At 39.7% G+C, this 25,572-nt stretch overlaps 1 protein-coding gene across 50 annotated transcripts in view; it reads right to left on the bottom strand.

Moving 5' to 3' along the window:
* Window positions 1–10,447: 10,447 nt before the first annotated feature.
* MAP4K4 (mitogen-activated protein kinase kinase kinase kinase 4) overlaps window positions 10,448–25,572 on the bottom strand; it is a 198,106-nt gene continuing 182,981 nt past the window's right edge. For 31 of the 50 annotated variants that reach the window (XM_087426246.1, XM_087426247.1, XM_087426250.1 and 28 more), the window contains 6 exons: window positions 21,985–22,119; window positions 19,403–19,503; window positions 17,426–17,575; window positions 16,708–16,867; window positions 15,765–15,904; window positions 10,448–14,042 (listed from right to left, as the gene is read on the bottom strand). In XM_087426246.1, the coding sequence (XP_087282372.1) occupies window positions 13,959–14,042; window positions 15,765–15,904; window positions 16,708–16,867; window positions 17,426–17,575; window positions 19,403–19,503; window positions 21,985–22,119 (770 nt within the window). In that variant the 3' untranslated portion in view covers window positions 10,448–13,958. Of the gene's footprint in view, window positions 14,043–15,764; window positions 15,905–16,707; window positions 16,868–17,401; window positions 17,576–19,402; window positions 19,504–21,984; window positions 22,120–25,572 lie in introns of all 50 variants that reach the window. The other 19 variants (XM_087426243.1, XM_087426244.1, XM_087426248.1 and 16 more) reach the window with 1 other exon arrangement.

Genomic DNA, 25,572 nt, shown 5'->3' with positions numbered 1-25,572 from the left:
AATAACTAGAAGTAAACATGAGCGAATTACTCTATAACCAGGATTGGGGAAGCTTTACCTGACTCAAAATCCAGATGAAATAAGTGGAAACGTTGGCTGTTAAACACATTTTTAAACAGTTTTATCAGTGTAAAAAAATAATTTTGGAAAAGTAAAATAATAATTGAGAAAAATATTTGCCACTTATAACACAAAAACTATCCCTAATATATAAAGAGATCCTAAAAATAGTAAAGAATGGAGAAATGGACAAGAGTTAGAAGCAGACATTTCAGAGAAAAAGAAATGCAAATGGCTCTTAAACTCTTGAAAAAATGTTCAACCTTCTTGACAGTAAGAATGCAAATTAAACTATATTGAGATACCATTTCTAAGTTTAACGATCTACTCTATTGGTGAGGCCACGGGGAAATAATTTCATACATTATTGGTGGGAATGCAATTACATTATTGCAATAATATACATTATTGGTATAACCCCTTCAGAGCGGGGACTTGGTATTATTTAGAGAAATTACATATTCACTGACCATTTGACTCAGAAACTCTTCTAGGAGTCTATTCCAAAGATACACTGGCACAAATTCAAACAAGACACATGCACAAGGCTATTCACTGAAGGATTACAGGGGCTGGTTGAATGAACTATGGTCCACGCACACCATGGGACACTATGCAGCTGTCAATAGCAACGTGAAAAGAGAGCAGATCGTCTGCTGGGACCAGGGTGGATTGACAGCAAGGGGGCAGGAGGGGGCTTTCTGGGGTGACGGATGTGTACTAAGACTGGATTGTGGTGATGGTTGCATTAATCTATAAATATACTAAAACTCACCAAACTGTAACTTTCAGACAGGTGAATTTTATGGCATGTAAATTACACTTCAATAAAGCTGTTTTAAAAAATGCAAAAGGGCCGGCCCCGTGGCCTAGTGGTTAAGTGCGCGCACTCCGCTGCTGGCGGCCCACGGTTCGGATCCCCGGGCGTGAGTTTCTCTGGCCATGCTGTGGTGGCGTCCCACATAAAGTGGAGGAAGATGGGCACGGATGTCAGCTAAGGGCCAGTCTTCCTCGACAAAAAGAGGATTGGCATGGATGTTAGCTCAGGGCTGATCTTCCTCGCAAAAAACAAAACAAAATATCTTTATACATGGCTATGGGGTGATCTCTGGGATAACTAAATGAAAAAAGCAAGATGGAGAAAAGTGAGGTGGACAAGGGGTGAACACCAATACACAAACACATTTGCTTTTATATAGTGTGTGTATGTATATATATATATATAGTATATACATACACACATATACTTTAATGGAAGGATAAACCAAAAACTAATAAAAATAGTTACTTATACAGGAAAGGGGGAAAACAAGTGGAGGGAGGGAAGCTTGAATTCTCTGAATAGATTTTGTTTTGCAGATTTGACTTAGAACAAGGTAATATGCCACACAGTTATAAAACAAAGTTAAATTTTAAAAGCAATCCCTAAAAATCTAAAGCAAAATGAAAAACCAAGCTGGTGGCACAACCACTCTAAGGAAAAAAAACAAAAACAAAATCTACCTCCAAACAAACCTTAAACTGTTTTCATATTGGTGATAGTGTTGACATAATTATTCTGAGACTTTGTGTACATATTGCAGCAAATGAATGATATTGTTGGTGCTATCTAGAACAAGGACTTTCAGGATGGGACAAAGGAGATATAGATGATGAGACCGAAGAAGTTAAAGAAAAATTCTGTCATCCTGAATTTCAGTATAAATTCATGGGGCACTGTCTCTCATTAAAAAAAAAAAAAAAAAAAAAAATTCTCTTTCCATTGAAAAGACCTAGAAAAATGCCCAACTTTGCAGCAATGAGCAACACTTGGACCAGACTGTGGTACACAATACCATGTCTCACTAAAGGAACTCAGATCTCCTGAAGAAATGGGGGTTTCCAGGGCTTGGGTAGAAAATGAACAAAATGAGTCTAGAACTTGTAATACCAGAAAGCAGAACTATCAAAGACCATTACAATCATGTTTAAAATACCCAACTTCAGCTAACTTGAAGAGGTGCCTACTGGCCAAAGGTGGAAACATTTAAGCATCAATAATCCTAACTTAAAAGAAAAAAAAAAAAGGATGTATCAACCAATTACGTGTTCAACTTATATAGATCCTGATTCAAACACACTGCTAAAAATCACTGAGACAATCACGGAAATTTGAATACTGAATGATATTTGAAGAAATTAAGGGATTTTTGTTAGTTTTTTAGGTGTGATAATGGCTTAGCAGATTTGGAAATGGATACTGAAATATTTATGGGTCAAAAGATACAATGTCTGGGGACCGCTTCAACAAAATCTATGAGGAAAGGGAAGTGGGAGAATAAAGAGATTGCCATACATGGACTAGAGTTGAAGCAGAGTGATGGATACATAGGGGTCTATCTATTATTTTTGCGTATAATTAAATTTTTTCATAATAAAGTTTTAAAAAATGTCTTAGGCTTAGCTTATTATTTAGACTTTGCATAGTAGATATGAATTTAATCCACAACATTCAGGTCAAGAAATGACATATTATTTTTAAAAAGTCAGATCCAATCCTAAGCCTCCACCAGTTAAAATGTTGGAAAGTTTGTGTCTGGGGGATGGCTTCTCTATAGGATTGTACCAGAATCTTTGGAGCTTGTGTGTCGTCTGAAAACAGGAGATCAGCCTCGAGTCCTCAGCCCATGGAGATATTCACTGTTCAAGCCTGTGAAGTCTATCTGTCACTTGGGGATCTTTGGCTCTGCCTCCAACCTTGGCTTTTCGCACTCATTTCTCATGACACTTCCCCTCTTCAGAGGTCCCCTCACCTGATGGAGCTGAATGAGTCTCCACTGGCAGAACCCCCTTGTAACACCACCTGCTTTCCCGGCTTCGGGAAGCTCACCTTCTCACCTTGGTTGCACCCTGTATTATCTTCCTCAAGCTGCCATAACAAAAGACCACAGACTGAGTGGCTTAAACAGCAAAAATTTATTTTCTCACAGGCTGGAAGTCCAAGATCAAGGTGTTGACAGATTTGGTTGCTCCTGAGGCCTCTCGCCTTGGCTTGCAGACGGCCACCTTCACCTTCTCGCTGTGTCCTCACACGGCCTTTTCTCTGTGTGAGCACTCTTGGTGTTTCTTCCTCTTCTTACAAGGACACCAGTCCTATTGGATTAAGCCCCCACCCTTAATAACCTCATTTAACTTTAACTACCTCTAAAAAGGCCCTGTCTCCAAATACAGTCACAATGGGGGTTAGGGGTTCAACATATGAATTTTGGGGGGACACAATTCAGTCCATAACAGAACCCTCTTTTGCCCTGCCCCACACCAAACTTCCCCAGTGGGCCTGGACTCAACAGAAGCTTGGCAGCGAAGCTCTCTTCCAGGTGCCCAGCAACTTGTTTTGGCCCTGAAGTGCTTACCCATCACTGACCCTGGAGGGAAGGGGGAGACACAGGCCTGGCTGCCTTGGGGTGAGAAGAATCATACAAGCCCTTCTATTACTTCTCACAGCTGAAAGAGCAAAACATACGTACCTCAATAAATGTACATATAGAACCTAAGCCACAGGGGTGACAACAGGTTCAGGTGTCAGTCGCTGAGGCCTTCTCATTAAGGAACTTTCTAATGAGGCTTAAGAGGTGTGGGCAAGAGACAGCCTCTCTCCCCTCTGTCTGAACCCTCTTCTCTGGGAGTTCTTTGTGCTTCTATCTGATCTTAGAACTTGGCTCAAATTACTGTGCTAATCTTAGGCATTTTCCAGTGTCCTTAGTTTTCACATTGTCACTAACAATTTCTACGGAACAGTGGTTCTCTAAGTGTGGCCCCAGACCAGCAGCACCAGCACCACTGGGACATTTGTTAGAAACCCAGATTCTCTGGCCCCACCTCAGACTCTTGAATCAGCAACTCTGGGGATAAGCCTCCATAATCTGTGTTTAACAAGCCCCCTAAGGTGATCCAACACACACTCAAGGTTTGGAATGACTCATCTAGACGACTTAAGTGTCTACACCCAGAAGGGCTGTACAGCCTTGAAGTTCCTCTCTCTCTGGAGCCAGTGCTGCCTTCTCCTCAGTGTGCCTACGGGCTCTCCATGCACTGTGGGGAGGCCGCCATGTCTTTTCAATTCCTTATCATGAACTTTCTTTTGGAATCTGAGCTACAAGTAGATCATCTTCCTTCACTTTTTGCAATGATCCCAGCATGTAACACAGTGGCTCATACAAAGCATGGTACTTCATAAATATTTAGTGAATGGATAAATTATTTAGTGCCTAAAACCATGCTTATTTTGATGCAGATGCTTCATATTCAGTTTTATGTAAAACTGTTTTTATGTAAAACATATTTTTAGGTTAAAAATATCCTCTCAGCTAAACTTGATTATCTGATGTTCGGGGAATGTTGTCTAAGGCAAGAGTTTGGTGCTATGTGATAAGCCCTTAGTTCCGGCAGATTCCAGGACAAGCACTCTCTTATGTTACACCCAATTCACATCAAGAATGGCTTCAACATAAACCACATGGTAGAAACACCTGCAGCTCATTCTCTAGACTTGTACCACAGCATTAAGAGCATAAATTAAAACAAGGGGGTTGTAGTTCAACACAAGGGAGACTATGACCTGGGCTCTTAGGAGATACCTACCTATCCTGAATTTTTAACAGCACGGAGTGATTCGAGAAGAATGGAACACTCTCAAAATCTTGTCAGTGACTAGGTTATGAATATGCCATGAGTGCATCAAGTTAGAGAGCTACCATTACGTTTCTCGGTTTCTACCACATGGGTCCCATTCCTTCATGGATCACACAATGGCAGGAAACAGTGTCTGGACATAGAGGAATGGGTTTTCCCAATTACAAGTCTCTGACAAATTCATTTCTCAGCAGGAGGAGGCCCTAGTTGCTCTCGTCACCTGACTCAGAGGTTCCTGACTGAACATGTTCCCAGGCACTGGACAGGACGTTCTGTCTCCAATGCTGGCCTGTTTCCGGAACAGCAGCCACACAGCTGCACAGATTCGACAGCATGCAACTTCTTGTGGAGTACATGAAAAACCTCAGTGGATAGCCTTCTTCCTCGTGGCCTTGAGGAAATGAAGGAAACACGGAGGCAGGGAGACTTTTAATGTTAAAGCATGCCATATCAGTCTCACAGGGAAGAATGAGGTCTTCTCATGCATCAGGCATTGCCAAATTGGTCCCTTGATATTTGCAAATTACATGGTCTGCCTATCTTTGACTTTCTCACATTTGTTTCAATAGAACCAGGAACAAAAGCTTCATAAATGGAAAAAAAATCAATTTTCTACAATCCAGGTTTCTTGATGGAAATATGAATGAACAAAATAAATTGGAATCCCGCCCACCTCCCCCCATTCCCGGTAAAGTAACAGTGGAACTTTGCCTTAAAAAAATTAAACTGTTTTTAAAAACTATTTTGAAAAAACCAACCAAAATAATGTACACTCAGGTATAGAAAAACCAGATTTTGTAGACTAACAGATCAGGTCCTAACCTTCCCTCCTCCACTCATACTCTCTAGCGTGACCCCTAGCAGGTTATTGAACTTTTAGGAGCTTCAGTATAATGTAGCAACAATATTTACCTAAAAAGATTCTAGAGTGGATCAACCGTGATAACGTATGTAAAGCCTCTAGCACTGCGCCATCCAAAATGGTAGCCACTAGCTACATGCGGCTATTGAGAACTTAAAATGTGGGTCGTCAGAACTGAGATGTGCTGTGTGAAATACACACCAGATTTCAGTCTTAGTAGGAAAAAAAGAACATAAACTATCCCATTGTTTAAATGTTCAAATTATATTTTTGAATATACTGAGTTAAATAAAATGTATTATTAAAATGTGCACGATTAAGTGTATAGCTTACACTAGAGATCAACAAAATGATAGTCTGTGTGCCAAGTTTAACTTATTTTTGTGCACATCTTACAAGCTTCTGCTGCTACCCCTGAGTCATTAAAAAGTATCCTCAAATTGTTGAATTCACACACTTGCTAGGTTCTTTTCTTGTAAGGTTAGCTGTTGAAAACATTGCAGTCATACACTTGTCGGCATCAGAATTATGCCCATACTAGAGAACTAAAAAAGAAAAATAAATTTGATATCGACGTTGACAGATATTATTCATAAACCCCAATAGCAAGGCAATATCAGTTCTCATTGTTTGATCTTTGAAGAATGCTATAAATTTGAACTTAATATCCACACCAATACCTCTTTTCTCTGCTTTATATATTGGCATTCCATTGTTTAAATAAGGTTGGAAATCTGAGGCAGACTTGGATCTGAGAACACGCAATGATTTCTCTTTTGCAACCCAGAAGGTTGACTAAATAAAGCAAGCCCTCCAGGACCAAACGCAACAATTTCGCCTTGTCTCCAATCCAGCAGACCTGCCCATTTCCTGCGGTGGGCAAGTCTGCAGGATTCCTAACTCGGTGGCTGTAGGGTTCACCGGGGAGCCAGCCACATGACTGGGAAAGAAGAATCAAACATAGTGAGCCTTCCAGCGAGGGGCCCCGGAGGGGGAGCTCTGCGGAGCAGTGAACACATCAATGTGTCCTGGAGGAAGTTCCCATCTACGCCATCGCCTTTCCCATTTCTGCTGCAGACAGAGTAACTCTTCAGAATATTCCCTAAACACCTTTTTGCTCAAAAACTCATTCATGTTTAAAGGAATAATAAAGCCATTTTGTACGTGGGTTCAAAAATGCTCTCAAACGGCTCATGGACTATTTACCAGTCTTGTTTTTACCCAGTCCCAACAAACCTCAAGGGACATCCTCTACATCGCCACATGGAGACCTCAAGGTCATGGACCTGGCCAGCCATGGGAGTTGCCCACTTCATTCCCCTGGACAATTCCACTTGTCCCTTTCATACCGGACGCAGATTCTATCTATGGGTTCAACCCATTTCTCCCAGCTCTACCACTTGGCATCTTACAGAGCAGCCCTTCCTGCATTTGATCACTCTCCAAATAAAGTCAACAAGTGGGTACCCCGAGTCTTCTCTTCTACAGGCTGAGAGGATATGGTAACAGCCCTTAGTACATGCGTGGTGCATGGCAAATACACACCAAGTATCTGCTATTATCATCGTTAATAAGCGCACACTAGGATGGATTAGTTGAACAAGTTTAGAAGTTTATGTAATTACTGTTCCTAATTATTTTTGTTACCTTTTCTTTAAACCAATCTTTATCAGAACTAGTTTGGAGCCCTTCCCAACTGAGAACCTCTCCTGTTCCAAGGCTCTAGCTGGTCTACATCCCAGGATGCGTGTATCCAACTGAGTATGACCTAACCAGAATGCAGGCACCATCTTCTCTCACTTCACAATTTTATCCAATCAATCCACCAGTTCTTTGGGCAGCCACATTGCTGCTTTAACTCAAAAGTGTAGATCTTTGTCATAGACACCACTACTAAAGGCTCTGCTTTAACATCTAGAATACATTAACCACCATCTTCAAATTTGCCCCTTTAGACAACTCCTCTGCATTTCCCCAAAGGAGGACCATACCTCAAGACTGCCGAGCACCCAGTGGTTGCTCAACTTGTTAAGACTGACCAAAAAGCCACCAAGTTCCCAGAAGTTTACTAGCGTCCACACTTACTCAACAATGTACCCTGCAAAGGAAGGCTGAGGGACAATTAGAAGGCCTTCCAGGAGGCAGCACTGAGGAAATGTCCTTGATGCCAGTAAGATACACATGGGGTCTCAACAGGACAAGGCCCTTCAGAAATGTGACAGTTTTATTTGCCCAGAATGAAAAACAGATCTGGCTCAACAGGACCAGCCTTTACGGTCCTTAAGTTACAGGGACAACCTAATCCAGGCCCACCAGTCCCAACCTTCCGGGGGTTGGAGGTTTGCTCTCCACGGGCAGGCAGAGCCCGTGTCTGCAGACACGGCAGCTGTACTTCTGGAACGGTTCCCCATTCCAAAACCTGATCACCCTGCACCTAAGCTGTCACGTACCTGATGTTTAGCATCACGATCTCTTGCAGGGAGGGAATCACTGGGTTTCTAAGAGCTCAAACTAAAAACACATCTCAGGAGGAATCCATTTCTGGGCGTGCCTGTCAGGCTGTTTCCTCTGTGAGGTGAAAGGTTAACTCTGCAGCTTTCATTTGAGGCTAGGACCTAGTTGGCTCAGTGAGGTGGTTTGTCCTAAAGCTAAAGGAAGGCAGCAGTGACAATGATTAAGAACCAAGGATGCCAACAAAAAGGAACAAAGTACTGATATATGCTACAACATGGATGAACCTCAAAACACTGCTAAATTAGAGAAGCCAGTCATGAATGACACACATTGTATGATTCCAGTTATATGAAATGTCCAGAAGAGGCAAATCCATATCCAGAGAAAGTAGGTTGGCAGTTGCCTAGGGGGATGGGGAAGTGGGAAGACTATGGAATAACAGCAAAGGGGTGTGGGCTATCTTCTTGGGGTAATAAAAACATTTAAAAATTTATTGTGGTGGTGATGTACACACAACTCTGAAGAGACTATAAAGCTGTTAAAAAAAGAATCAAGTAAGTATTTAATATCATTTATTGTGAAAAAGTTGTTTAATAGTGGTTTCTAACGTTTGTAGCTATGTCTGACTTCCAAACAAATTCAAGGAAGGAGCAGAACTACCTTGCTTAAGCTCTATCCCCATCTCTCTCCACAGAACTTCTGGGGCATGCTGCCAGAACTCTACAACTTAGACCAAAATAAAAATAAGAATTTTATATCGTTTTATGCTGGACTATCAAATTCACATTTCTATAACCAGGCAAACGAGGAGATAGGACTTAGGCATCAAGGGTCCTGCACTGTTGTTGCAGCAAGCCACACTGCAGCCACGGGGACTGGTGATACCAGGGCCTGCTACAGGCTCGGCCCGAGTGGAGCTCCACACCCCTCCTGGGGCCTAGTGCACGTCTTCACAAGTCCCACACCCCACAGAAGCGCTGGTTTTCCCCTGGATTAACGTTTTAATTTCATGCTACTTAAGCAAACCACCAGGAATTTCTGAATAGCCTGCTGAGCGCCAGCCAGCAACATGTTTGGTAGCTTCTGAAGAGCAGAGCAGTCAGGATTTAATAAACGGTCAAACCTGAGAACCAGTCTCAGCTCATCTGCAGGCTCTGTATTCAGAGGGGAACCAAGAGTAAACAAAAAAATAACATGTCCAGTCACGAGGGAACAGGAGAGAATAAAAGAGGCTGTTAATTGTAAGCACACAGAAGTTAGGCAAGGCAGAAGCAAAGATGGGGCAGTTTCAGGAAGATTTTGAAACATGGAGAGAATATGATTAACCATGAAGGGAGAGGTAGACCAGGTATAAGAACCTAGTATTTGAACACACGTTATTTCTCCTCTAAGAAAATGTAATGAGTACTTTTCCCAACTTTTAATTCCTCAACTTTATAAAATATAACACCTACTTCTCCTTAAGTGAAGCATGGGCATTATATATATTTTTTAAAGTTGCAGACAGCAGAGAAAGCAGTCATTACACTGCACCCTTGAATGTGATGCCAAAACACAGAGCTGGCATCAGTTATAGGGCCTGATCTTATCCTGGTTGCTTCTTTTAGGTGAAATCTCAACCAATGGAAGGGAAAACTGGAACAGAAGGAATGGGTGACATCCCAAGATAACTAGCACTTCACCAGATTTTTATTCCTAATCATCCACCAGCCACAACAGACATCAAGTAGGAAAAGAAAAAACTTAACTCATTTTGGCAGCCTAGATATTTACGATTTTATTTTCACCTTTAGAGAAATAACATGTTTCTAGTATGAAGCACAAAGGAGCTAGTTTATTAACATATTTAACTGATGATAATGTAGCATGTCCACCCGTCCACAACCCCGGAGGCTTGGGCAAGGTGATGATCCGGAGGACGTGGCCCCAGACCTGTCCAATGAGAATCATTCCTGCCAGACCTATAGGGGACTCTAGGGGGCACCCCCCAAGGCCTTAGCTATAACCACCTTATACTTTAGGAGCTCCAATTATTAGGCCTAAGTTAGTCATTATATGCCAATTTGAACAAGGGCTACTTTAATTGTCCTATTAGGTACAGACATCATGCTATTTTACTTTTTGATCCAATTCAGACTTGCAAAAATAAAACCTTATTTCTTCCTAAAGGATCAGCTTTACTCCGTTTTGGCGTCAGAAACATGATGATCAAGAGCTCACCACCATTTCATTCTGAGATGTTGGTGATCCTGTGGGCAATGCCTGTCATGGCACATGGCCAGAGGGGCACCCACTGGAGCCAGGGCGGCGCTGGGGAAGGAGGTGCACATGAAATATGGATACTTATAGGAAGGACACATCCTGAAGGGTCAGAATATATTTGAAACTCTTGCCACATAAGACAGGTGTCATTTTTACTTTATTTAAGGAAAAAAGGGGGAGGGGGAGGGACAACAGTAATTTTCATAATACACAGAAGACAAATTAGCACTGAAAAAAAAAAGAAGGCTGTGGACTTGCCACCAGTCTGCTTTGCAGCTCTATGATTAGTAAACTTAACGCAGTTTGTCATTTGTATTGCTGTTTAGCAAATTTATAATTGGCAAAATTAGGGATTATGAATCACCATAAGTGGACTACAACTAAGATGAAAACCTAAATAACCCATAAAAAAATCACTTAAAAATAAACCATAAATATGTGATGCACATTAGTGTAACAAAACCATTTTTGTAAACATTTTCTCCAACATAACATGTGCATGAGAAAAAAGTAAAAACACTGCACTCAATACAGAGTTACTCTGATTCAAATACAGAAAGGTATTACTTATTAAAGCTCTGACTAACCTAGAGACACATTTGTGTTTTGAAGAGCACTGCTATACTAGTTTTCAATGTTCCATATTTAATGCTATCATCATAATACTGTTTTCCTTTGTAATTTTGCCATCTTGGCACTTCTGTGAACTCACTACCCTGTTAAAAAAAAAAAAATCATCCCTTCTCTAGAAGAATGAAATTTCAACAACTCACAATCTTTCACAAAGAAACCTAATTGGGCACCTGCTTCAAGCTGCAGCAACACAATCTGGTTAACAAGGGTTAGGCCAAGAAGGAAGGACACCACAGCAGGAAGGACACCACAGCCAAGGAGAGCACACACCTGGAACCCGTGCCAGAAGGACAAACGGTGGTCTGACCTCAGTAAATGAAACCCAGCAATGGATTCAATTCTGTTCAACTCAAACACCCAGAGACGCCAGGTGGTGCCTGGTGCTGTGCACGCAGGACAGGCACCATTCTGACCTGAGCTCAGACCAGCCCCCCTCACTTCTTAAGGGAAAGCCAGTTTTTGTCAAGTTCTAAATACTCAGGAACCCCAGTGAAATACCACTTGCATTATTTGCAAAACACATCTTGACTTACAGACACCGAGCTTCAAGTCTGTGGATAATTAAGGTCATGATGCCTCATCTTTTTTATTTCTTCCATATTGGTATCTGAAGTCCAGTATTTTTTCAAAGAAACCTGCCCAACTTTTCTCTCTCTCTAAAGCCATGGGAGCGGCTACAATCTATCAAGCCATCCAGTTGGTTCGCCTCTTGGTATGCACACGTGCTCACTGTGACACATTTCATCTTACTTGAAAAGCCAAAACGTGCAGGAAATCGCCAGCGGTAATCTGATCTTGGACTGATGTCCTGTGGTGACGGAATCTGCTCTATCTCAAAAGTCCCTTCTCCAAAGGTGGGGTTAACTCTTCAATCTTCTCTACATTAACTACAAATTAGTAGGAAAAAAACTAGTTCTTTCTGCTTCGGACAAGAGCACTACTCCGAAGTCATACAAATGGAAAAACCACTTCAACTGCCTTGTCCTCCAAAAGAGAGAAAGGGTTTCTCAGCTTGTCTTGTCTTTGTGGGTATGTACATCCAGCTGTTGTTTCTGCATTTCAGAGTGTATATACTTTTCACTAGATTTTTGTAATTCAAAAGAGAGCCTTTGGCAAAAATGCTGAACCAGGAGGAAGAGAATGACAGCATTCAAAACAGATGCTAAGTGGGATGAGAATGCTGGGCAAAGCCTTGACAGATAGGTGCAAACGATTACTATATTTTTGGGAGGAAAATTCCCCATTTTCATGTTATAAAAGAAAATTACCACAAAGGCGGATTAAGCCTATGAAACACCAAGCTTCTGTTTGGTGAGCGAAGTTTAAAGCAGCCATCACACAACACTCCCAACTCAGAACTCAACAAGAAGAAAGCAAGACGGCAGGACCAGGACACTGAGCGTTGCTCCTTTACCAAGAGATTAACATTCCCAGAGGAATTGAGTGACCATGAAGCCAGGAAACAAATTATTACCCAAGACATTTATTACAAATGTCATGAACATATTCATAAAGTAAAACTGGTTTAAAAAAACAGAGAACAAGAGAGCAAGTGAGCGAACAAGAAAAGCCAGGGCTTTGATATTACACCTAAAACACAGGAAGATGCTGTCTTATGAATAAGCAGTTAACTACATTCTTAAAATAGTTTTAGTGCATTGCATTTTTAGAAAAGGGAAATACCCCCACCCCCAAGAAAAGGTTTCTGCAACACTGAGCAGTTTGTGTGACTATTCTAAATATGACCACCTGTCTGCTACCAAACCCAGAACGGAGAACAATGAGGCCCCTTGTGTTGTAGGCTACAGTCGCCCATCAACTACTAACGGTGAGTCTGGTAAAAACGAAGCATTCTGCCCTCTAAATTTAGAAAGCAGATGCAATAGTCAGCATGCTAAAGCCATATGGCTATTTCCCTTCTTCAGGGACAATTTCTCTTGTGCCTACTGAGACCTGTGACAAAATAACAGTTAAACTTCAATCTGATAGTTTTGGTATTAAGATTAAATTAAACATTAATGTTTTTCTCCAAAAACATATAAACTAAACCACCTCTTAATGCATTAAAAACAATGAGGTAGGCAAAAAAATAAACGTGGTTGAAAAAATTTTTTTCCTCTGTTAAGTGCAGACTGTGTGGTGAAACTGTTGTCGCACTTGTAGGTTTAAACAAAAATTAAACCTTTAACTGAGGCAGTGCTAATACTGTCACACAACAAAGTTCTGGCCATTGTACAAATGCCACATTTTCTTTTTCCTTTTTTTTTTTTTTAAGAACCATCTGCACATGATTTAGGCAAACCCTGGTACACAGAAAAATGACTGAGTTCTTGACCAAGCCAAAAAAAAAAAATCCAAAGAAACAAAATGGGGCCCCCCTAACCCATCCCACCCCGCCTCCCAAGCCCCACCCACAAAAAAGTTATCCTAGTAATTGTGTCTTTCACATTTTATAAATATTAACTTCTTAAACCTGCACCTTCTTCTCTGTCCACATATTGTCACATTACAAAAAAGAAATGTCAATTAAATACATTGTTAATGTTACTATATTAAATCTGCTCTCTGCTTCAGCACACTGCTCCTTAGACCACCACTCTACACCTCCTTGTGCCCACTTCCAGGAACACCAGCGGCACGTTCATAGTCTCCACCTTCAGACACCCATCAGACAGAGCCGTTCCGAGACGAGGAATTCTGGAGCTGAAGGCAAGGTGTTTGCTTTCTGGTCTGATGCTCAACCCCACACACTGATAGCACCTGAGGGCAGAATCTGAACAGCACCAGCTGCATTGCAGCCTTGATTTATTTTTGAGTAAGGAAATGAAGAGAATGGGGATAAATGGGTAAGAAAGAAGCAGGAAGGAAAGGAGAGAAAGAACCCCACACATGGTGTCTGCATATACAGCTGTCCTGGACTGCACCGGTGCAGCTCTGAGCTCCAGTTGCAAGGAATTCCAAGTTCTCAGGATTCTGAAGACTCTGGGGGCGGCCAGCAATCCTCATCACACCACTTCTACCAGCTCAGAAGAGAAGTCCTGCCTAACGTCATGAAATAAACCTGACTGCTGCCACCAGACCGAACAGAGGCAAAGAAAACCTGCAAAAGCAAGAGAAAAAGAGAGGGAGGGGTTCCCATGAGAACACAGCACAGTCTGTGGAGCAATGCTTCCTGTGGTGCCCAGGCAGATAACCCAGAGCCACCACCAACCTCAACACCTCCAAACGCAAGAAGCTTAAAACCCCAAAGGCCCTTTTCAAAAGAAAATCTGGGACGTCAATTTATCATTTACAAGGAGTGATCATCTGTAGCCAGTTTTTCTTAAAACTGAGAAGGCTAATTAGTTGGGTAACTCCTTGTACACATTGCCATATTGTGAGAACTCAAAAGAAAAAAAGAGATATTTCTGAAATTGGGTTATTTCTTTTTACCTGCACTGCTAATACCTTCTACAAGATACATGTGTTTGGAAAACCCAATGAGCAATGGGGAGTACTCAGCAACCTAACTTTTCTCTTAAAAAATTAAGCTAAATGTATCAGTTATTTCACATGACTCTATAGCCAAAGTAACATACTTTACTTTTGTGCCTTTTATTAATAAACCTTAAGGGATAGGACATCATGATGATAAAAATATTTAAATGCCTAAAGTTCAAAAAATATTACAGTTATGGCTACATTAATACTAGGAAAATATAAGCCAAAAAGCTGGTAAAATCCTGGATTAGTTCTGAGGTTGTATGGATTTTCAAGTTAAAAGATTTGGGAGATATTATGTAGGAAAAAAAATATCAACTCTAATAGTAACAGAACGATAGGACTGCAGGAGAAAGTGGGTTGGTGGTGACCTGGCTTTTGTGTTGAGTATGTAATTGGGCAGGCAAGAACACCAGCTGCCAAGAAGAGATTTATAGCTTTTCTTTGTTGTGTTGAAGTTTTATATTAAACCTGAGAAGTCAACCTGTGGGCTGGCTGCTAGGATGTTTAATATATTTTATTGTGAGGCAAGAGGTGGAAATGTTCTTTAGAGGTAAGTTTCTAAGGCTGCAGTGGGCTGCCTCAGGTAGTCAGACATGTTTTTATCAAAGCGGGCAGAAGAGAAAGTTGGGCTTGGTAAAGATCCGTTCCAGCCCTGCTGTCCTTTTCAAAGCAGGCCAGGATAGGCAACACCCTTGGCCGTCTCTCTGCTCCACTCCAAGGCTGGTTTTGGGGAGGGACTCCCGGGGAGCGAGTAGGCCCTGGAGAATACAAGGATGCGGCCAGTTTGAAGAACAAAGGTTGTAACTGGGGCTTTGCTGCCCTGAGGTCTCAGATGCAGGAGGTCCTTGAGCTTCTGCATAAAATGATTTATACTGTGAGGTACTTCTGACACGCAACTATGAAGTCATTTCACCACTCAAAAGGCAGACTAACAAGGGGCATCCTTCTGAGACACGTCAGAGGAGAAGAAAACTTTCACCCCACTCAAATTTGCATGGGTGCTTCATTCTAATCACAAAAGAATCCCATCCACCTAACTTGTTAGCTTTAACTTTCCTTACCCCTAAACCAAACATAGCCTAGACAGGTCACGTAAGGGGTTTAAGAAAGAAAAACCCAACATATGATGATTTCTGCAGAGAAAGTATCTCCACCCCCTCATAGCAAAAACAAAATAAAATATACCTCAACTCCCATAAACAGGTCTAAAAAGAAGTTCCTTGATGAATTTATTTCAGAATCTATCAAAACCCCAAGGAAGGCTTCACCAATCTCCATGGAAAATAAACCATTGCTAAAAGATGGTAGCAACTAAAAAGAATTTATAAGGAACCATTACCTTGTCATTGCGTTCACATAAGAATTTTAGTCTTTGAGCCCTTTTGTGCATAAAAACACCATCCAAGTGACCAGTTTCCACAGATCGGATCTCTATGGCCTTTTCTCCCCAGCCCATTGTCTGATTGGATCGAATATATGCTTTTAGAGAGAGGAAAAACACATATCATTAAAGATAAGGAAACAGCCATGAAAAGATGCTGCTTATGTAATACACACAAACACACCGTAACATGCAACTTTTAAGGATTTTTGTTTTTAAGGAACTTCACTTTTGTAACCTTTTTGTCTATCCTGCAAAGTGGTAATTTGAGTCAATGGTTGAATCTATTAATTCCCCTGAGGCATATCATGCTTATCTTGACCAGCGAACCACTGAATTTATAGTTAAGTGCTCTTATTTTCATCAAACCAGTCGTGAGGGAAGATAGGAGGAAGTAATGACGAGTAGACAGAGACAGTGACTAACTGCAACAAAACCAAAATAGTCCTCGGATATAAACTTAAAGCCATGAAAATTTCAGATGTCAGCCTTTATTCCTGCCCCTTTATTCCTGAATGCACACCTGAAGATTCAGAGGCTGTGTTTCTAGCTGTGGCTCTGCCACTCGCAAGAGCAAATCACTTACCTTTCTCTGTCCCCCTTTACTTTCCACAAATCAGTCAACAACATCTGTCCTATTTTCCCAGGATGTCTTAAGGATTAAATGAAGGATTGTGAATGACAGAGTTTTAAGAAATATTAAATAATTACTTGGATTTTGTTCTAAGATAGACTATGACCAGTCCAATGTCTACAATCTAACTTTTCACCATCTACTGCCAACCACTCTGTTAAACGGCCAAAAAGTCTGAACAACACATAAAATTAGTACGGATAAATATATGCAGTTTTAGAGAAGCCTCCACTCTTACAAGTGCTATCTTTTCCTCTGAGTGCGTACCTACAGATGTTGGCATCTCTCCCCACTGCAGAACCACATCCTTGGTGATTCTTCCATATGTATTCACATAAACCCCTTCATCTTCATAGCACACCAGAAGCTCCATTCCATCTGTGTTGGGGAGGATGATGATTGCATGGGGTTTGATGCTACATTGGATCTAGAGAAGAGGAACAAAGTACAGGGAAGCATGTTTGTAGCTATTTCTATCCCTGCAAAAGTGCTCAGTAACACTGTCTTGGTGAATGCACTGGTTCACATTCCTGGTGATAAATACAGCAACTGGACAACATTTCGGAAAACCCATGCGATATATATCCCAAAGTCTACCTTTACAGGTCATATACTCTACTAGTTCACATTTTGTGAGGTCCCTGGAACATAATTGGATTGTGGGCTCCAATTAAGAAATTATGTTCCTTAAATCACTCCCAACCCAGGGATGTTCTGACCTGCCAGCAATCGCCCCAAATCCATCCCATGTTAGTCAAAGCCAGGGCTAAGAGGTTTTCAGGAGGGCTTCACAGAGCCAGGAGAGTGGATGTCCACTTGTCTCAGGGCATGGAGCCACTGAATGGCACGTCATTTAAATACTCACCCCCACACCACGGGGAAGTAAGAAATTCCTGCTTGTGTTAGTTCACTAAGCAGAGTAAAGAAAAAAGTCAAAACAAAATGAAGCCAGTCAACCAACCATAGAGTGTGGATTCTTTCTTACGTGTGTTGGTAGATAAATGTCATAGACGGATCCTGAATCCACATCAACAGCATGGAATCCAGCACAGGATCCATAGATCACTTTCAACCTCTGGCCTTCCTCGACAGTGAGATCCACCAGTAATGGCTTATGTACCAATTCTCCAAATGACTACAAAGAAGTAACCAAGAGAGCAGCAGTAAGATGAAGTAAAACTTATTTCTAATACCAGATCAAACTAGAGAAGCCAGACCCAAGGTACTCAGTTACTCAATTACTAAGCTGCCCGGGCAACAGCAGTAAGCAAAAATACTCTATAAAGTAAGTCTCTAATTCACTATGATTTGTCTGTTAATCAGCATCTGGAAGACACTCCTTCCAGAAGCATGTCCCAAACTATCCCTACCTAGCCCAGGAATTCTGCTGTCACTTACAGTTCTGTTGTCTTGGCGAGAACAACATCTAACGTGAAATAAACAGGACTTTCTGTAGCATACTATTCAAATGCAGATGATGGAGAGAGAGGAGGAGTTGTAGGAGTCACATACTGAGAACTGTACCATCAGCATAGTCACTACCTGAGCTGTACAGACTTCTACTTTATTTTCCAACTAGAGTGATATGGTGACAAAAGGCTATAATGTAGTATAATAGCCTGGATGCCCTATAACGTACTGGATGACCTCAGTTCTTCATTAATATCAATACCTACAGCTCACAAGACAGATTTATTTATTTTTTTAAAAAGATTTTATTTATTTTTATTTTTTTATTTTATTTATTTATTTATTTTCCGCCCCCAAAGCCCCAGTAGATAGTTGTATGTCATAGCTGCACATCCTTCTACTTGCTGTATGTGGGACGCGGCCTCAGCATGGCCAGAGAAGCAGTGCGTTGGTGCACGCCCGGGATCTGAACCCGGGCCGCCAGCAGCAGAGCACACGCACTTAACCGCTAAGCCATGGGACCGGCCCACAAGACAGATTTAAATAAGATATTTATAAAAGCAACCAGTACAGTACCTGGTACATAAAAGATATTAAGACCAGATTTCAGAAGAAAATCGTAATTTTACAACTAATATTAGTCAATAATATGTGGGTTTATTTTTTAAACAAATATGGTAACCCCATTTACCCTGCTTTATGGGGAATCGGCAATAAGCAATCTAAATGTCAATTTTCCAAATAACTGAAGCTTACCCTTAATAAAATATATCAAAACTATTTTTAAAAAATAAATAAATAGAATCATTTTGGATGAAAAATTCTTAATTTCTTGCCCTGCACTAAAACATTCCCAGGGGCTATGCTTAAGGTTTTGTGTCTAATATTAGAAATGATAAGTTATTTATAATATCTAACGTCATAGTAATATCACTTTTAAGAATTTCATGAATTTGTATCTAGTAAGAACTCTAGAATGATTAAAAAATATTAAATATATCCACATAAAATAACTGTTAATATCTTTCTACAGTTTTTTAACCAAAAATGGTATATTATACATATTGTTAACTTACTTATTCTATTTAATGTATAATACACATTCCTTGTATCGTTAAGAATTTCTGTAATTTAGTTTTTCATTAGTACTCTATTGAATTGATATATCTTAAAGCTGCCTACTATTGGATAATTTCTGGTTATTGAAAACATATCTAAATCTTTATACACATCCATGATTTTAGGTAGAAGGTCACGGTCTGCTTTTTAAGTGGAGGTGGTGTTATTCTGTCTTTCCCTCTGTTACCATATTGGCACATCCAAGCGTCTGCCCAACAGTCAGCTCTCTCCTTATGCTCAGAGGGCTTGGAAAGCAGATAGCTAGGCTTATTACATTAGAAATGGCCTTTCTTATGATCAAGTTATACACTATATTACCACATAGCTTGTAAATGATCAGCTGTAACTGTTCAGAGTTTTTAAAGTTATTCCTTGGCTCTTGGTCACAGCATGCATAGCTGATGTGACTTTTAAGTGCACTTGCTGTTGTTACCTTAAAGGCCATAAATTTGTGATATGGCTTGGGTGCCCACGCATAGACTTCCACAGAACTCTTCAAAGCAATTACCAAAAATTTGATTCTTTCATATTTTACTGAAAAAACAAACATAAAAAACCAGAAGCACAGGTCAGTATCAACATGGAACTCTAAATTCTTTCAGTTGTCTTCTGCACACTTAATAAATATGACTTCTATTGATTCACCCAAACCAACAGGAGAAAAGTGTTGAGAGAGATCAAGCTTCAGTTTCCTTTTCCAATTCTTTCATGTATAATCCAGGCTGTTCCCATCTTTGTTGATGTTGTGTTGGACTCAACCCCAATACTCTGGTTACAATCAATGAGTACTTTCACTAATGTTTCTTATCTTCTTAGATTGCAAGTATTTAATAATCAGGACAATGCCAGTATACCATCCTAAAGTCTCAAGGGCTCAGTATTATAGTACTTCAGAAGGATAATGATGTGATTCATCAGCCAAGAGGTTCCCGAGTCACAAGAGGTCAAATCTTACATGTGGCTTTTTCTGAGTCCTGCACGGGCTCAGAAACATAGATGCCTACACCAAGATACTCTTCTCTATTTCTGTGTACAAGACCAAGTATCACTTCAAGCCACTTCCTGACCTACAGAGGTGGTAACTGTTAGAATTCCACCTCAAGTTCTGTACCAAAAGAGCAGTAGTAAAGGAAATCTCTGTTCAACTATACATATATTTTTAAAAATGCCTCCTTTGCATGGCTGTTTCAATTCTCTGATAGCTAGGCAACTCTGCTTAAAAACATACACATGACTTACTAGTCTGGTGCTAAGCCATTGGTTTCTTTATAAGCTATCTAATATTACACTACTACTTGATTGTTCCCTTGTACGTGAGAGACGGCTTGTTAACTTGGTAACTCTCCTTGTTAAATTCCATATATTGTCACTATGCAATTAAATCATTGACATTAATATTAAGACACAAAGGATTATAACAGGTTGTCCAAACAAGTGCTATTTAATAGAATTTTCTGTGATAATGGAACGTTTTATATCTGTACTGCTAATATGATAGCCACTAGTTACATGTGGCTATAGGATACTTGGAATGTACTAGTGCCACAGAGGAACTAAATTTTAAAGTTTATTTCATGTTAATTAATTTAAATATAAATTTAAACAGCCCCCTGTTCTTGATAGCAACTATACTGTACAGCACAGGTCTTGATAAACTGAAAATAACTTCCTAAAAGCATAAAGATAACAAATGAATGGAATTACACACTCATCTCCAGAAAATGCTTATGATCCATTCTGTAAGAATGACAGGCCTGAGGACTGTTTTGTTCTAATGAAAAGCTCAAGACTGTCTAACACATCTGCCTCTAGCTCCCCCTGTAGGATAATCTATTCACGTATATTTCAGCTGTTATGAACTGTTTGATTAAATTTAGCCTTAGATGATTTTAGTTACACTTCAACAAATAAAAATATTTCACATAAACACAACATACAAAATCCTAATCCCAAAATTTATACCTAGGAGATAGTACTACTTTCCAGTATCACTCAGAATCACTCCAGTTTTGGGGTGGCTCCTGCAATCACTATTAACCAATGTGCTAAGGGTTGTGAACTGATTAGATCAACAAGAAGACAACGTCAAGGACTGTAATATTCCTAGGAACAGAGGAACTGTCTATAGTATATACTTTCATAAACACAGAAAAAAAGAAAAGATATAAGCACATCATCAACTTTCAATAGGCCCCTCATGTTAACCAGTCTTAAGTATACATAGACTGTCTGTTGTTGTTCTCAACTACCCATTTCAAATTCTATTAGAATACATCATCTCTCCCGTAAAATTTTAACTTGGCCAAGCCCCATTATTTCCTCTTTATTCCCAACATTAGTACTAGAATTTTGGGGGGTTTTCATACACAAAAACATTCATTTTGGTTTTGTTCTTTCAACATCTTATTTCATGAGAACCACAGCATGCACGCCAAAAAGAAAAAAACAACACAGTTGCCATGAAACACTGACTGGCCAGCTAGATTCATTTACTAATAAAGAGCACACAGTAGCTTTGCACAGTGCAGTTAATTCAAAACAACAAGCCATAGCTCTTTGGGCAACTCTCAAACGTTCTATCAGCGACCGCCAAAGACCCATAGTCCTCGTCCTCCAAATGGAGAATAAGCCTGGAGCACAAAGGAGGAATCCAAACCAGCTGGCCTTCCTTTGGCAAGGCTTCCTTAATGAGGTTATTCAAACCACATCTTACAGAGAAAACTATGGATTGTCAAAGAGAAAGGGTGAAGAGACTCTCTCACAAGATGAACTGTGTGGATGAGACAGAGGGAGGACAGAGTGAGCAGCAGGAATGAACTGTTACCCTTAAAGGTGCACCGTGAGTCTAGATGAGACTTCAGGATTAGGAGATGCCTTAGAAACTTAACAGCAGACATGAGCTACATGTATCAGAAACAAGTTTACTACTAAAAGCTTCAAAGAATATGTAAATTTTAAATGGAACACTAATTAACCCTGGAAAAACAAAACCCTTAAGAGTTTCTTGGAACTTACCAACTTTATAGTGTACACATCCTTCCAAGTCCCCTACAGTTGTCCATCCCTGCTTCTTCTCAACTTCTGGATCATTGTGAAGTATTTTATTTCTTAACCAGGACAAATAGTAGACACGTAATTTATCCTTTTTGCCTAGCAAAACAAATACAAATGTTTTACACTCAGATTCAAAAGTAGATATCATCATTAATAACAAGAGTAACCAAAAGAAACTTCAGTAAATATCATACTCCTAAGGGAACCATTTTGTATCAGAGTCTTACTAGAAACTCAATTCAAGCTATTCAGATGGACTTTGGAAACCTCTACAGATTTATCACCAAGTGTAGGCCTGAGTTAGAAGGAAAGATTTTAGAAGAATAAAGAATTCATACTTATGTAGATGGACAGTATCAATAAACCACACAACACACCTGCACAACAATACAACCAATAGAGCTTATGAGATGATTTCACATATATTATGTCATCTGATTCTCAAAAATCCTCCAGTGTAGCTATTATTTCCCATTTGTTCAACCCTTCTGTGGTTGAAGGTTTGAACCTCCCACAGAAGGGCTGAACAAATCATTGAATGCAGGGACTCAAATCAAGCAAAAGGCAAGCCATAAAGCACAGACGTGTGCAGCTTACAAAGCTGACAAAGGACTCACATCCAGAATATGTAAAGAACTCCTAAAAATCAATTAGAAGAGGGATAATCCAATAGAAAAACTGAGTAAGCAACTAGAAGAGGTAAAAGAAGTTATACATAAGATACATAAAAAGGTACTTGCTTTCAATAGTCAATAGCAAATGCATATTAAAACCATAATGAGATATAATTTCATACACCTATCAGAGTGTCTAGAAGTAAAAAGAGTGATAATACCTGAAAGTAGGGGAGGTGTAGCATAACTAGAAACTTCAGAAACTAGTGTTGTGAACTGTTAGAACCACTTTGAAAAGCCTGGTATTATCTATTAAGGTAGGATATACATATACCCTTACTTATGATCCAGTAATTTCTCTCCTAATAAAAATGTGTATGAGCCCCCAAATACATGAAGCAGAATGTTCATAGCAGCATTGTTCATAATAGCCCAAAACAGGAAACAAACACAAATGTCCATCAACAGTAGAACGAGTAAATAAATTGTGTTACAGTCATACACAGGAATGAAAAATGAACTATTGCTACAAGCAACAAAACGATGACGTAGAGCAAAAGAAGCCACTCACATCAACAAGCTGAAGAATAAAAATCATATGATCATATCAATAGATGCAGAAAAAGCATCTGAAAAAACCCAACACCCATTTCACGATAAAAACTCTCAGCAAAGAGGAATAGAGAACTGCCTCAATTTGATAAAGAACAACTACCAAAATCTTACAGCTAACATCATACTTAATGACGAAAAACTAGATACTTTCTAAGCTTGAGAACAAGGGAAGGACGTCCCCTCTCATCACTCCTATTACAATGCAATAAGACAAGAAAAGAAAATAAAAGGTATACGGATTGGGAAGGAAGAAATAAAACTATCTTTGTTTGCAGAAGACATGACTGTCTAGGTAGATAACGCCAAAGAATTGGCAAAAAACAATCCTGGAACTAAAAAGTGACTATAGCAAGGTTGCAAGGTAAGGCTAATATACAAAAGTCAATTGCTTTCCTACATACTTGCAACAAGCAATTGGAAATTTGAAATTAAAAACACAACACAATCTGCAGTAGCACTAAAAAAAAATGAAATAGTTATAAGTCTAACAAAATAGCCCTATATAAGATCTCTATGAGGAAAACTGCAAAGAAAAGGAAAACTCTGAAGAAAGAAATCAAAGGAGATTTAAAAATAAATGGAGAAATATTCAATGGTCATAATAAGAAGACTCAGTATTGTTAAGATGTCAGTTCTATCCAACTTTATAGATTCAATGCAATCCCAATCAAAATCTAGCAAGTTTTTCTGTGCATACTGATAAACTGATTCTAAAGTTTATATGGGAAGGCAAGAGCCAGAAGAGCCAGAAGAGCCAATACAATAATAAAAAAGAAGAATGAATTTGGAGGACTGACATTATCTGACTTTAAGATTTACTATAGGGCCGGCCCTGTGGCTTGGTGGTTAAGTGCGCGCGCTGCGATGCTGGTGGCCTGGGTTCGGATCCCGGGTGCGCATCGAGGCACCACTTCTCCGTTCATCCTGAGGCCGAGTCCCGCATACAGCAACTAGAAGGATGTGCAGCTACGACATACAACTATCCACTGGGGTTTTGGGGGGAAAAAATAAAATAAATAAAATCTTTAAAAAAAAAAAAAAAAAGATTTACTATAAAGCTACTACAACCAAGATAGCATGGTATTAGCAAAAGAATGGACAAACAGCCCAGAACTAGACCCACACAAATGTAATGAACTAATCTTTGACAAAGGAACAATAGCAATTCAATGGAAAAAGAATGGTCTTTTTAACAAATACTGCTAGAACAACTGGACATCCACATGCAAAAGAAAATGAATTTACACACAGACTTTGACCCTTTCAGAAAAATCAACTCAAAATGAATCATAGACCTAAACGTGAAATGCAAAGCTATAAATTAGCTTCTAGAAGATAAGACAGGAGAAAATCTAGGTACAATCTCCTTGGATTTGGCAACGACTTTTTATATATAACACCAAAAGCACGATATATGAAAGAAAAAATTGTTAAGTTAGACCTCATTAAAATTAAAAACTTCTGTTCTGCAAAAGACACTGTTAAGAGAACAAACAGATAAGCCATAGACTGGGAGAAAATATTTGCAGAACACCATTTTACCTGATAAAGGACTTGAATCCAAAATATATAAAGAATTCACAAAACTCAGTAACAGGAAAACAAACAACCCAATTATAAAACAGGCAAAAGACCTTAATAGATATTTCACTAAACACGACATATAGATGGCAAATAAGCATATGAAAAGATGCTCATCATCATACGTCATTAGGGAATTGCAAATTAAAGGAAAAATGAGATACCACTACACTAATCCAAAACACTGACAACACCAATTGGTGACAAGGATGTGCGACACAGAGACTTTCATTCACTGCTTGTACGAATGCAAAATGGTACAGCCACTTGGAAGATAGGTTGGCAATTTCTTACAAAACTAAATGTAGTCTTACCTTATGTTCCAGCAATCACACTCCTAGGTATTTACAAATACATGAGTTGAAAACTTACATCTACATAAAAAGCTGAACACAAATGTTTGTAGCAGGTTTATTCGTAACTGCTTTAACTTGGAAGCAACCAAGAGGTCTTTCAAATAAGTGAATGGATAAACAAACTGGTACATCCATACAATGGAATATTATTCAGCAATAACAACATATGAGCTATCAAGTCATGAAAAGACATGGAGGAACCTTAAATGCATATTGCTCAAGGAAAGAAGCCAGTCTGAAAAGGCTACGTACTACATGATTTTAACTATGACATTCTGAAAAAGGCAATACAGAGACAGTAAAAAGGATCAGTTGTTGCCAGGGGCTTTGGGGAAGGGATGAATAGGAGCACAAGGGATTTTTGGGGAAGTGAAACTAGTTGG

This window comes from Ceratotherium simum, chromosome 40 (assembly GCF_057802395.1).
Source record: "Ceratotherium simum simum isolate JZ-2026a chromosome 40, ASM5780239v1, whole genome shotgun sequence".
Lineage (NCBI taxonomy): Eukaryota > Metazoa > Chordata > Mammalia > Perissodactyla > Rhinocerotidae > Ceratotherium > Ceratotherium simum.
Note: the sequence above shows the minus strand (reverse complement) of the source record. Positions and strands in the feature narration are given on the sequence as shown.